The 13,379-nt window shown below is 38.3% G+C and overlaps 1 protein-coding gene across 7 annotated transcripts in view; it reads right to left on the reverse strand.

The window, feature by feature from the left end:
• RAD51B (RAD51 paralog B) overlaps positions 1 to 13,379 on the reverse strand; it is a 485,747-nt gene that overhangs the window by 458,758 nt on the left and 13,610 nt on the right. For all 7 annotated transcript variants that reach the window (XM_087876343.1, XM_087876346.1, XM_087876340.1 and 4 more), the window contains exon 7: positions 11,235 to 11,418. In XM_087876343.1, the coding sequence (XP_087732469.1) occupies positions 11,235 to 11,418 (184 nt within the window). The remainder of the gene's footprint in view (positions 1 to 11,234; positions 11,419 to 13,379) is intronic.

The raw sequence follows: 13,379 nt of genomic DNA on the forward strand, positions 1-13,379 counted from the left end.
TGGAAGAAATTTGATGACATTTTTATTACATGCATTCCATTTATTTTTGCTTGACCTATCAATTATGGATCAGCCAGACTTCAAAGTTAAAATTGAATCCAGAAGATCTTCTTTAAAAATTGATTTATATAATAAAGATCCTGAGTTTCTAATGGTAGAATGGTAGTTTTATATATAGGGAAAGGAGTTTTCATACATAAAAACATCAATAGAGAAGGATACTATGACCTACAATGATTCTATAATTCTATAATACTGTAATTATGCCCTTTCAACTTATGATTTGAATTTTATCAACTCACTTTTTTTTTTTTAAGAAAAGAGGATTTTTTTTTACTCAAGTCAATTTAGACTGAATTTCAGGATGCGCAAGCATCCGATTGTTTATTTGTCACATTATCCTTTTAGACAATGTTTCTATAAAAATATGATTGTAGAAACCAAAGTAGTTCACATCCTTTTCAAAATGTCTAACTTATTTTAGGAAAAACACTCTGAAGCAAAAGACAAGAGAAGAAGTGACATTAGGATTCCAACCTCATGGGAGGCCACTAAGCTTCAAAATGATGGAAAAGAGAAAGCAACGTGTCTTCGCACGTCAAGAAGTAAGGCCAAAGCCTGCAGGACATGTTTGATTGGACTGTAAAACTATGAGCTTATTCCACTGTGCTTTGATCTCAATGAGCTTCAAAAATAAACATATTGCATCTCAAGCCTGCACAGCCTGCTTCAAAAACTGGAACCACTCTGATGTTGGCAAAAGCAACCTTCACCCCAAATGGCCTAGGACTCTTGGGGTGATTTCAATGATGTGGAAAAGATCACTGCTGTACTGAATAGAGATGGACACAACTTCTACAAGGTATTAAGAAAAATTGTTTTCTTATTCTGATTCTGTAAACATTGGCACATAAATAGTTAAATTTGCAGAAAGACGTGTCAAACTCTGAACATGCAGAAGTTGTGTCAGTTTCTGTTCATAACATGAAACATGATAAGTCTTTTAAAACGTCCAAAGGATTGTCAGATAGAAGATGGGGTGGAACCATTCAAGGTTTTTCCAATGATAGAACAAGAAACAATTAAAATAGCTTGGAAACAGATTTTGGTTGGACTTTGTGGAAAAAAATGCAGTTAATAAGAGGTGTTCGACTCAAGCTGCCTCAAAAGATGGTGGACATTCCTTTGGTGAAGCAACTAAAACAGAGATGGAATGAGCCATCTGACCAGGATGTTGTAGCAGTTGATTCCTACACTGGACAGAGGCTTGGACTAGGGCATGCACACCGGTCACCTGGTTTTCTGGTTTGTGGCGCGCATGTCCGCGCATAGACCAGCTGGCCGGCACGCATGTGTGCAACAAAAACCAAAAGCTCAGCTTCCTGGCATGCGCATGCACACAGGGAACCAGCTGGAACCCGGAAAAGCAACGGGTGATGGCTGGTGTGCCCGAGAGATGGCTCTGTGTGCCACTTCCGGCACGCGTGCCATAGGCTCGCCATCACTGGGCTAGGGGATGAGATACAAACAATAATTTAAAAAAATAGTATCCCCCAGCCAGAATGCTGAATCAAAGGGGGGGGGAGAAGCTAAAGATATAAATAAGTATGTGTGTGATTAAAAACATAGAAGATACATTACAGTCTAATTTAAAACGTCTACCCACGGACACATAAAACCAGGACCCTAAAAAATCTAACAGGAGGGATAGGAATATCAGATAAATGTAGGGAAACATAAAAGTAAGCATATAACAAACTAAATCAATTTCAATACAAAGCACTCTTAAACTAAAGGCTCATTAAGAGTAGTTTGTGGCATAGGCCATCATCTGCTGGATTTTAAGCACTGCTGTACAAAACCTGGCAACACTGTTCATTGTAGCGGGATTAATACCTCCAAGCAGCAGGGAGGTACAGAATTGTCCTGTGCCCTGGATAATGGTGCAGTAATGATGAGATGAGACTAGTATGACTGTCTCTGCAATACAAGTACTGCAAGAGTACCTGCTCTGTTTTCTGCTGTGTTGGTGGTCAAGAACAGCCAAAGGCGGGCCTGACACCTTACCAGAGTGAAGGCCTTCTGGTCATTAGGCACTTTGAGATTGCTTAAGTATGTTATGGGAAAAGCAGAGCACCTGTTGGATACACTGGTGATAAGGTTTGGGGATCTGTCTAGGCCCAACTGGTGTTTTGTGTCTACTACATGTTGATGAGTGCTTTGGCCTGATTATATATCCCATGCTAAGTAGAAGACTGGAGAAGTCCAAGGATGAGATTTTAGTTGCCACTGCTTTTTTTCTATGTAGACCGAATGTTTATGGGACAAGGCCAAGGGGAAAATATTGTTCAACAATTAAAAGTTCCCAAGAATCATCAACTCCAAGGTGCAATTTGGAAAGGCAACGCTGAAATGAAATTTAGAGCATGATTTTCAAAAAATTAAAAACCAAAATAACGTGAATCCCAAAGATGCTTTTTCAAGAGGCAACTGGACTTTGTTTTTTCTTTGAAGACGTTTCACTTTTCATTCAAGAAGCTTCTTCTTCTGACTTCCAGGGAAAAAAAATGCAGATTACGGGAACCATATGTGCTTTACTTTGAGATGCAGACAAAACAGACTCATCCCCAACAGCCTGCACCTGTGTTCACCAGTGAAGGAATACAGGGCAGAGAAAAACATCCTGCAGAAAGCACAGCTCCACAACACAGTCCTTTCAGCAGTTCCAAGAAGGTTCCACACCCATTTGTGGAAACAGACAAACCTCCAAGTGGCCTCAATGACCCTCTAAAAGAATGCAAATGACCAGTGTCTGCAAGGAATATAAATCCTTCCATTCCCCACCATCCAATCAGAGCTGAAGAAGCTTCTTGGATGGGAAGTGAAACATCTTCAAAAAAAAAAAAACAAGAAAGTCCAGTTGCTTCTTGAAAAAAGACCTTTGGGACAACCACGACCTCTGGATGACTGAGAATCACCATAGACAAATAAAGTGAATCAAATAGCTAGGATAATATTTGTCATAGTTCGAATATTATTTGGTTTAATATCAAATATAAAGTTACTCTCTTGCTTGATAGAAACATTCATTATAAAAATTATTAACGAGAATGATTAGGAACAACACTTATTATTTGATTTTTTTCCTTGTTTAATGGTTAAGGGCCATAGTAGATGAAATAATGATACAATGAAAGTCATATATATTTGCATTTCTTAATTTGGTTTGTTTTTTAGTTATGCTTAGCTTGGTTTATGAGGTATTCAGGTTTCGTTTTGTTTATTGCCAACAATTATGTATAATGGAGATATAGCCTGCCATTTCCAATACAGATATTTTTCACTGAGTTGCACTAAACATCTTATCTTCTCCCTCCGACTTACTGTGCATGAACATTATAAAGGATTTCAGACATCTCAAAACTGCAAAAGTAATGCTCTAAAACAGGGGTGTCAAACTCCATTTCATTGAGGGCCGCATCACAGTTGTGTTTGACCTGGGGGGCTGAGGTGGGCGTCGTCAGGGTGGGCGTGGCCATCTTGACATCACTCATGTTAGGGGAGTCTGTGGTGGCCCAAGAGCTCTGCCAGCAAAAACGGGCTCTCAAGCTCCGTTTTCACTGGCAGAGGCACTGCAGGCCAGCCCTTTGCTGTTTTTAGGGTGGCCCCGTGGGACAGATCTAAACACTCTGTGGGCCGGATCCGGCCCCCAGGCCTTGAGTTTGACACCCCTGCTCTAAAAGATAGTTCTGGGTCAAATTTAAAACTAAACAATGATTTAATGCCATGTATATGAGTAAGTGGAAACCTTGAACAAATAACCCCCCACCATTTGCATACTAGGAAGCAGCTTTAAATTGTAATTCTCTTCCATCCCTATTTTTCTTTTTAAAAATGCTGCTACCTATTTATCAATGTTATGGCAAAAAGTTCCATTCCTAAACATGCAAATGGTGCTATAGATTCATCCTTTTTCAAATCCATTTGTGCAACAGATTTTTCACAGTGCCATCAATTTGTCTGCTTAATGTTTGTTCTATATACTCATCTGTACATGTTATTCATACCTGCCTCTTCTCACCTATAAAACTCATTCCTCATTGTCTATTTTAAATTCCTGGAAATAAAGGAGATAAGTAGACAGACAGACAGATAGATGACTGATTGTATTATTACAACAAATAAATAATCATTAGTATTCTATGCTTTTGAAAGTATTCAAACATCTGATGAAATCAATATAAATCCTTAGGAATGATTAAATCATATTGCAAAACATATTTTTCATAATTACAGACCAGTTACCTTAGGTGGAAAAAATTATCTATCTTCCTAATACCACAAGATTATGGATTTTGTTCTTGTGCTTTTAGCACCTAGTTTTGTATGTTCAGTATGCAAAATATCTTCCAGAATGAAAGGTAAGAGAGGTGAGAGAAGGTATTTAAATAGTCAAGCTAATTAATAAACTAAGAGCATAAATATGTGAAATAAAGAAATACTATAAAACTGACCCAATCTAAAAATTGCAGCATTAAAAAGGAAAGCCAGACAAGGAGCTAAAAGGCAGTACTCTAACTGCTAAATGCATTAAAAAAAGACAAGTCTTTATCATAATATTGCAAATTTGAAAAAGAAAGAAAAGGGGAAGGGATTAATTCCTTTTTATCTAATCTTACATACAAATAGTTGAGCAACCTACAAAGACAGCATGTTGATTCAAAGCTCATTTTGTTAATTAAACAAAATCACATGCAAGGCAGAAAATCAGGAACAGAGTGTGCCAGTTCCTTTCTTTTAATTATTTCATCTGGAACAGAATGATACTTCACAAGTCTCCTAGAAACTTTTACTTACCACTTACCAAAGGCTGCAAAAGCCTCTATGGAAAACTTATTTAGGAAGCATAACTCTGAAAATTGACCATCGTTGAAGATTTCAAAATGTCTTTCAAACAATTCTGTCCAACACAGAAAGACTGTCATTAGCAATAGCAATAGCACTTAGATTTATATACCGCTTTACAGCCCTCTCTAAGTGGTTTTACAGAATTAGTATATTGTCCCCAACAATCTGGGTCCTCATTTTACCCACTTTGGAAGGATGGAAGGCTGAGTCAACCTTGAACCTGGTAAGATTTGAACTGCCAAATTGCAGGCAGCCAGTAGTCAGCAGAAGTGGCCTGCAGTACTGCACTCTAACCACTGCGCCACCGAGGCTCAGTGCAGGACAGTATATATAAATAAATAAATAATTTTATTTCTATACCGCCCTTCTCCCGAAGGACTCAGGGCGGTGTACAGCCTATTAAAAGCACAAAGACAGACATCAATTAAAAATAATTAAAATTATTAAATAATTTCGGCTCAGATTTAAAACCCCAAAAATTTAAAACACCCAATTTAAAATCATTACATTGATAGCCCGGCCTGGCGGAACAGCAGGGTCTTGAGGACACAGCGAAATACACAGAGGTCAGAGATCTTACGCATTTCTGGGGGCAGTTCATTCCACAGGGCAGGGGCTTCCACAGAGAAGGCCCTCCCCCTGGGTGTCGCCAGCCGACATAACTAGGCACGGCTGGGGAGGAGGGGTTGTGTGTCATGTGACTGGGTGGGAGTGATATTGAGTTGGCCACGCCCACCCAGGTTTTGTGGCTCCTGGTGTTTTCTTTTCTGTGGGAAACAGGTATCTCTCTCTCTGTCTCTCACTCCCTCTCTGTCTCTCTTTCTATCTTTCTCCCTCTGTCTTTCTCTTTCTCTCTCTCTGTCTGTCTGTCTGTCTCTCTTTCTCTCTGTCTCTCTCTCTCTCTGTGTGTGTGTCTCTTGTCTGTGTGTCTATTCCCACTTGAACCATTTCCAAAAACAGGCAAGGGTTGGGGGGGGTTGGGTTTTTTTGCTGATGTTGTTCTTTCTTTTCTTTGGGTGCTTTTTACCATATGATTTAAATCAAGAGTCATTTCTGGTTCCCAGATAAATGAAGCTCTTTTGTCCCCCCACTGTGGCTCCCTGTTGGCTGAACCCACCACTGGCTGGCCCTGCTCCTCACCCTCCCCTCCCACTCACTCCTTGCCTGGCCTGAGAAGATAAGGGCAACGGCGGGGGATGGAGACTCGCTCCATATTCCAAAGCAGGAGCGAAGCACCCCTGTACTTGCCTCATCTCACGGGCGCTTCTTCCGGCCCTTGTTGGTGCTGCATGCACCTTGGTTGCTCGGGAAGACGCACAACTTGCTCCCCTCCCCCGAGACACTGGCCCAGCCTGGAGGAGGAGGACACACTGTCTCCCCAATTGTGAAGCGTGCTAAATTTAACTGTGCTGCGCAAGGCGCTGCCAGAGCAGTGGGCAAACACAGGAGAAACAAAAGAAACAAAATTAGGCAAATAAGCAAACACTTTTTCTTACATGCAAAATTTTAGCCATCTCTTTCAAAATCAAATTTAAAAAAAAAAAGATTCCTCAGTACTGCATAGTTATCATTCTCTGGTTTGATTAACCAATGTTTTATAATCCATTCCCTATACAATAAACAGAATTTCAATACCACTGTCACAGAAGATCTGAAAAATGTAAATTGGGCAAAGCAGTATGACGGAACATAAAAGACTTCAAAAGGAAATGGGCTTTAATTTCCATCAACAATACCATGGCCATCTACAGATTTCCAAATTGAATTATTTCAGCAATTTACATATGGCCATATTAAGCATTCTGTTTATTACAAATCAAAGACCAAACTTCAGCCACCCAGCAAGTCAGTTTCTCTTTAGGAAAAAAAAGCAGGATAACACAATTGTTTTTAATCAAATAGATCAACAATATTTGATTACAAGGCACATAATATAATAACTGTTTCAAAATTATGCCATGTATAACTTTTTCATTATATTCTGTCCATATCACAGAATAGATAATGGGTTCAGAAAAAATAAAATTACAGGGAAGGAACTCTTCATACTGATTAATATAAACATTCTCCCAAACTCAAAATGTTAGTGGAAGGTTGTTTATGTAAATGGTGAAACAGTAATGCCCCCAAAATTTTGAAAATAGGAATTTGTTCTTAAGCTCTTTAGGAATTAAAATCGTTCCCTAGATACAACTTCCTTCAACCAAAAAATGCTTGATGTCTCTTTGGCTCTGGAATAAGCACAACAAATAGTTTTATTATTTTAAAAGTTTCAGATTCTTTTCAATCAGGGCTACGAATACAATGGAATTTGACTGGACAAAGTAAATTAAAAAAGAATAATAGAAAGTTCCCCTTTATTTCCTAGAAGTTACTTCTGAAATAATATTGCCTGAAAAAGAAATTCTACTAACAGGATGTTACAGATGAATCACTCACTGTGAACAATCATTACTTTGCTTATTAGAATGGAAAGATGTAAAGCAGGGCCTCTAAGGTCAATCTTAATGGTCATTTGAGTTCATGTGGCCAAAGATGGATTTACAGGTTAAAAAATATTATTTTGTGGGTGCCTTATAAATGGATTGTTGACTAATGCAGCTTCTTCAACATAAACATAAAATGATATACATTAATTCATTCAGTTATTCCAAAAAGAGACAGTAGACAGGTTGAGGCCTTCTAGGATACAAGGCTTATCACCCTGACCAGCAGCCATGCTGGCTACAGTTCATAAGCACTTTAGTCCAAAATATCTGGAAGATACTTCAATGGTTATTCCTAGACTTTGGGTGCAGCGGTTACATTGGTACCCTCTACTGATTTACACTAATACTTCTTCCTTGCAGTTTTATCTCACAACATATTTGTGTCTTTTAATTTAAAAACAATGTCTTTTTTTATGACCCTGTAGTCCCTATTGGCGACTGGATGGAGCTGAGCATTTACTGACCGGGTGCCCTTCCTAATGCCTACCTCGATTTTGCCGCAGATATTTTTTTCTTTGGGCTCTAGGAGAGAAACATCTGGTAAGATTGATCTCTCAACCTTTCAAGTGGGAGACTAGCGTCTTCACCACTAGGGCACCACATCACTAGATCTATATTTTTTAATATTAAATTATTATTCGTCATAACATTCTTGGTAACACAATTAAATGAAGAGTTTCTTAAAACATACCCTCTTCACTTATTTAACAACTGAAATTATCTTCCACATTCTCCCTCCACAAAAATCTCATCAACTTCGGATGTTACAATATTAAGCAGCATGATCTGAAAAATTCTACTTGCAATTTACTTAAACATAAATAGGATTCTCATAATTGTAGGCTCCAATAAAACAGATTATGATTGTGAGGTAAATTCTATTTGCATCCTAATGAATGCATGAAGAACTAATCAAACCTTACTAATGTGCTCAACCTGATTGGATATTCACAATGTACAGCTCAGGTGAAGAGGGGCATCAGCATTGTGGGAAATTAGACAATTCCTGTGTTAGCTTCATTTTAACAAACAGAACCAGAGCTTTTAATTCCCATTATAATGCTTGCCAAACAAGGGAAAGCCTTGAGTATCCTCTTATAATTTAGCTACATAATAAACAGGCACCATCTAGTGGCTGTTTCATCACATATAACATATATGCTTCAAAAAAAAAGTCATGCAACTTAAACTCATTGAGATGAATGAATTTGTTTTTATGAAACTCAAATGATTCATTAACTGATGTCTGGATTATATTATAACTAAAATACAGGCACAGATTAAAAATAAATAAAACTGTCAATCCTTCAGAAACAGCATAAGGATTTGGTTTATGTTGAGGTAATGTAAGAGAAGGTCACAAAATTCATAAAAATTCTTTGTAGAAGCTATTTAGCTTGTTATACTTTCAAATCCAAATTTATTCACGTTGATCAAGAAAACAACAAAAATTCCCCACAACAAATCATCACCACAAGGGACATTGATCTTGGGAAGGGCTTCCTGGCTTATCCGGAGATCGTGGTTAAAGTTATGTGACTTGCATCACTGCACTGCTGAACAGTAGCTTTCCAGGCATCCAGTATACAACTGTTCTATACTAGAAAAGGAATTTCTATCTGAATATAAAACCGAATCACTATTAGAGGAAAAATGTTCAATAGGTCAAGTAGGAATTTAAGAATTCCAGTGATTAGGGTATACTTCAATATTTTACATTTTTTGCCCATGGTTGTGATGGAATCACCAGATGAAGGACAGGAGGCCCTGATATGACGGAGTTAAAAGACATTCCAGTTTGGACTCTATGAGGGGTAGGAAGCGTTTGAAGTCAAGGCATTAGGAGCAGTGGTGGAATTCAATTTTTTTTACTACTGGTTCTGTGGGCGTGGTGTGGCTTGGTGGGCGTGGCAGGGGAAGGATACTGCAAAATCTCCATTCCCACCCCACTCCAAGGGAAAGATACTGCAAAATATCCATTCCCACCCCACTCCAGGGGAAGGATAGTGCAAAATCCCCATTCCCTCCCCACTCCTGGGGCCAGCCAGAGATGGTATTTGCTGGTTCTCCGAACTACTCAAAATTTCCACTACTGGTTCTCTAGAACCTGTCAGAACCTGCTGAATAGCACCCCTGGTTAGGAGTATATCAGCCTTTTTTCAAGGGAAGGCATGCAGTCTGGTGATATTCTTATATGCTAATGTTCATCAATAAAGAAAGCTCTTTGACCATTTATTTGAGCTGTTCTAGTTGCTTGCACCTGATGTGGTCTGAAATTAGCCTATGAAAATGTACATCTTTATTATAGTCCAAAACTAAGGAAACTAATTTTTAATCCAGTTTCTAGTATTTACATTATTCCCACAAACATACAATCTGACAGTTTGGGCAGTTTTACTGAAAGAAGCACAAATCATCAATTTGGCTCCAAATATTTGCTCTGATTCCTAACAAAATATGCTGCAATCTACAAATTTGACAATAATTTTAATGTATTATATATTGTTTGAAAGGTTCTAATTAAATAACTCCTTACTACTGAATCTTCCAGTTCGGTAGACCTAGTCAAGAATCTGGAATAGATTGTTGGCTGGTTTCTATGCAGTGCTAGTTGTTTTTATTTCTCTGTATAAATTATAAACTTGGATTGTTGAATCCTCAGTTTGCACTCCTCCCTTCTGGTTGTGATCATAAAGTTGTAATACCGTGTTTCTCCAAAAAGACGACCCACTTTGAAAAGAAGCCCTGTCACGTTTTTGAGCACATGCGATCAAATTAAGCCCCACCCACAAAATTAGCCTTAATTAAGACCCCATCCACCCCGAGGTGCAGGGGACAGGGCAAGGCACACAGGTAAAAAAATAAGCTAGGGTGGGGATGGGGGGGTGGAGTTGCCCTACTTACCAGGCCTCGCACACCCCGACAACTGCCTCACCTTCTTCTGCAGCAGCTTCTTCTATGGCTGCTTGCCACCACTCACACGCATTGCCCTTGCCTCCGTTTTGCCTTTAGATGCCTGCCAGAAGGCATATGCAGCCGATAACAGAGCTCCGGATCAATCCGGAGTGGGCCAGCAGCGGGGTCCTGCTGGGCAAGGCTTTTGATGCCACCACCGCGAAGTGAGTCAATAATTAGAACCCTCCAAAAAGAAGGCCTAGCCGTTTTTTCGGGGGTCAAAAGAAAATAAGACCTGGCCTTATTTTTGGAGAGAAACAGTATTTCTGCAGTACCCTCTCTTAACTGGTAATAATTTGGGATCTCTTCTTAGGTTTCAGAGTCCACTTTCAAAAAATGCAAGGCATCTCTGACTTGAAAATGCTCGAGACTATTCACTCAAATACCACATGTAGTATCTTAATGATGCAAACTCATAAAGAAGACATAGCTAATCTGCCATGTTAGCAATGAGAATTTCCTGTTGTACTACCATCCGGAATCATATGGGCCGTTCCTAAGGCTAGTTACAAACATCCCCATAGTGGAATAATTTAATCTCAGATACGCTTCAGAATATAATCCATCAATTTATTTCTACAAGAAGCTTTGATTCATCAGTAAATGGCTAATCTTAAGGAATGAGAACACGGGATGCTAATATCCTTGGACAAATCTGCAAAAAATAGCATTAATTGTTCATGCTGTGATCAGAAAACCAGAACAAATATTATTCCTTCTTCTACATGAGAAAAAGTACCATATTAGTCTTCTTGCCAAGCAATTTTTTAAAAAATGTATGTATTACAGTATTTCAAGTAAGTTTTCAGACATTCTAAATCATTGAAAATACAAAAGGCTTTAAAATACTTCACATACGAAAAATAGAGAAAAAAAACTTACGGGTATTGAAAACTCTTCAGCCAAGTATTTCAATATTGAAGCTTCTTTAGTCAATAAATTGCTTCGTTCTTTCAGGTTACCTTGACGCTTTGTATCAAATTCTTTTCTGACTACTGAAGCAACAGAGTCAACTATTATTAGTTTAACGTTCTTAGAAATTATTTCTTCTTCCAAAGATTTAATTCTGGGGGGAAGAAAGAATAACCCAAATAACAATTGTAGAATTTGGTATAAATATCTACATATCTTTCTAGATTCTAATTGCAAATGGATCTTGATTGATTTTGAAAGGCTGAAGCAGGGCTGAACCTGATCAGTAACTGAAAGAGAGATTTTCAGGAAATCCTAAATCCAAATTAGGCTAGGAAATTGAAATTGAAAAGGCATTCTTGAAGTTAACGTTAAATTGTTGCTCAAAAACAAATAGATATGTTGGTATAATATTTTTTAAATCAAGTAACACTTTGTAGCATGATTATTCTATAAACTCCGTAAGTGTGCACAGATACTTTGTTGCCTTGAAACAATCTCAATTTCTTCACATCAGTAAATTAAGCACCATATCTGCATATGAATGCATGTATATACATTCATATGCCACGGTGGCGCAGTGGTTAGAATGCAGTACTGCAGGATACTTCTGCTGACTGCCAGCTGATTGCAATTTGGCAGATCGAATCTCACCAGGCTCAAGGTTGACTCAGCCTTCTATCCTTCCGAGATGGGTAAAATGAGGACCCAGATTGTTGGGTCAATATGCTGACTCAGGGCTGTAAAAGCACTCTGAAGCAGTATAGAAGTCTAAGTACTATTGCTATTGCTATATGTACCCGAGGCCTCCAGTTTAAATAAACAATCCCCCACTTCTGCATGTCCAACAGGTAAAAGATAACAGTTTCCCTTGTCCAGTCATATCTGACTCTAGGGGGCAGTGCTCATCTCTAATTCTTAGTCAAGGGAGCAGTGTTATCCAAAGACATGCCCAGCATTATAGGTTGAGGCACATGGAACGCTTTATCGCCCCACGAAATACGACCTATTTATCTACTTGTATTTACATGTTTTCAAACTGCTAAGTGGGCAGGAATTGGGAAAGTAACAGGAGCTCACCCTGCTGCATGGCACTTGGGTCTCAAACTGGTCTATCAGCTTTCCAGTTGACAAGCTCAGCATCTTTAACCGCTGAGTCATCGCATCCCCTTGTCCAACAGGTAACTGCAGCCAATATCAGAAAGTGTACTTCCGTGGCATATGCGTTTGCAAATGTTTGTTACTTTTATATTTTAATATGTACATTTTGAAATCCTAATGCAGTTGTTTGCGTCTGAATGGCATATTATCTGTTTTACTACAGAAAAGTCCAACCACTGAATCTGCATATATGCATATCTTGTAATTTTTATTAATATCATTCTGGCAACTTACTAAAGATTTTATTTTATTATGGAAGTAATAAGAACATAAACTTGAAGGCTGCCACAAAAGAGATCCTTTATATTAACAGGGGATTCAATTACCTACTACTACTACTACTAATTTGTGCCTTCTATTGAGTAATTTAAAAAGGAATTCCTACCATGGAACTATGGTTACACATTATTGAAATTCACCTTGCCAAGTCAATTCCAACAAGAGATATTTAAGCTGAACAATTTGTTAACCAGTACTGTGACCCAGTCATGCAACAGTCTCATTTCAAGAATGATAAGTAGAATAGTACCACAAGTATATTTTAGTGATTTTTCTCCAATACTACCTGACATTTATAGCTTTTGAAAAAACTCAGTCAGCTAATTTTAACACAAAGAATCTGTCTGAGATTTTCTGTTACTCTGTTTCCCCCCAAATAAGACGTCTCCTGATATTAAGCCCAATCGGGATTTTGAGTGCATGGCAATAAGGCCAAGCGCTTATTTCGGGGTTCAAAAAAATATAAGACAGGATCTTATTTTCGGGGAAACACAATATTATATTATTGACTTCATTCTAGTGATCTTAAATCTTAGAGTACTTAATCCCTGTGTAATCTTTCATTAGAAGCTTATATTTGCACTTGAACTCAGATTTTATTTTGCATGTATTTTTGTTATTGTGTCATTCCAGAGCCAAGTTCTGTATTTGGAATCAACTGAGACTTATTTGATC

Source organism: Pantherophis guttatus, chromosome 1 (genome assembly GCF_059756535.1).
Source record: "Pantherophis guttatus breed Tessera chromosome 1, ASM5975653v1, whole genome shotgun sequence".
In the NCBI taxonomy this organism is placed as follows: Eukaryota; Metazoa; Chordata; class Lepidosauria; order Squamata; family Colubridae; genus Pantherophis; species Pantherophis guttatus.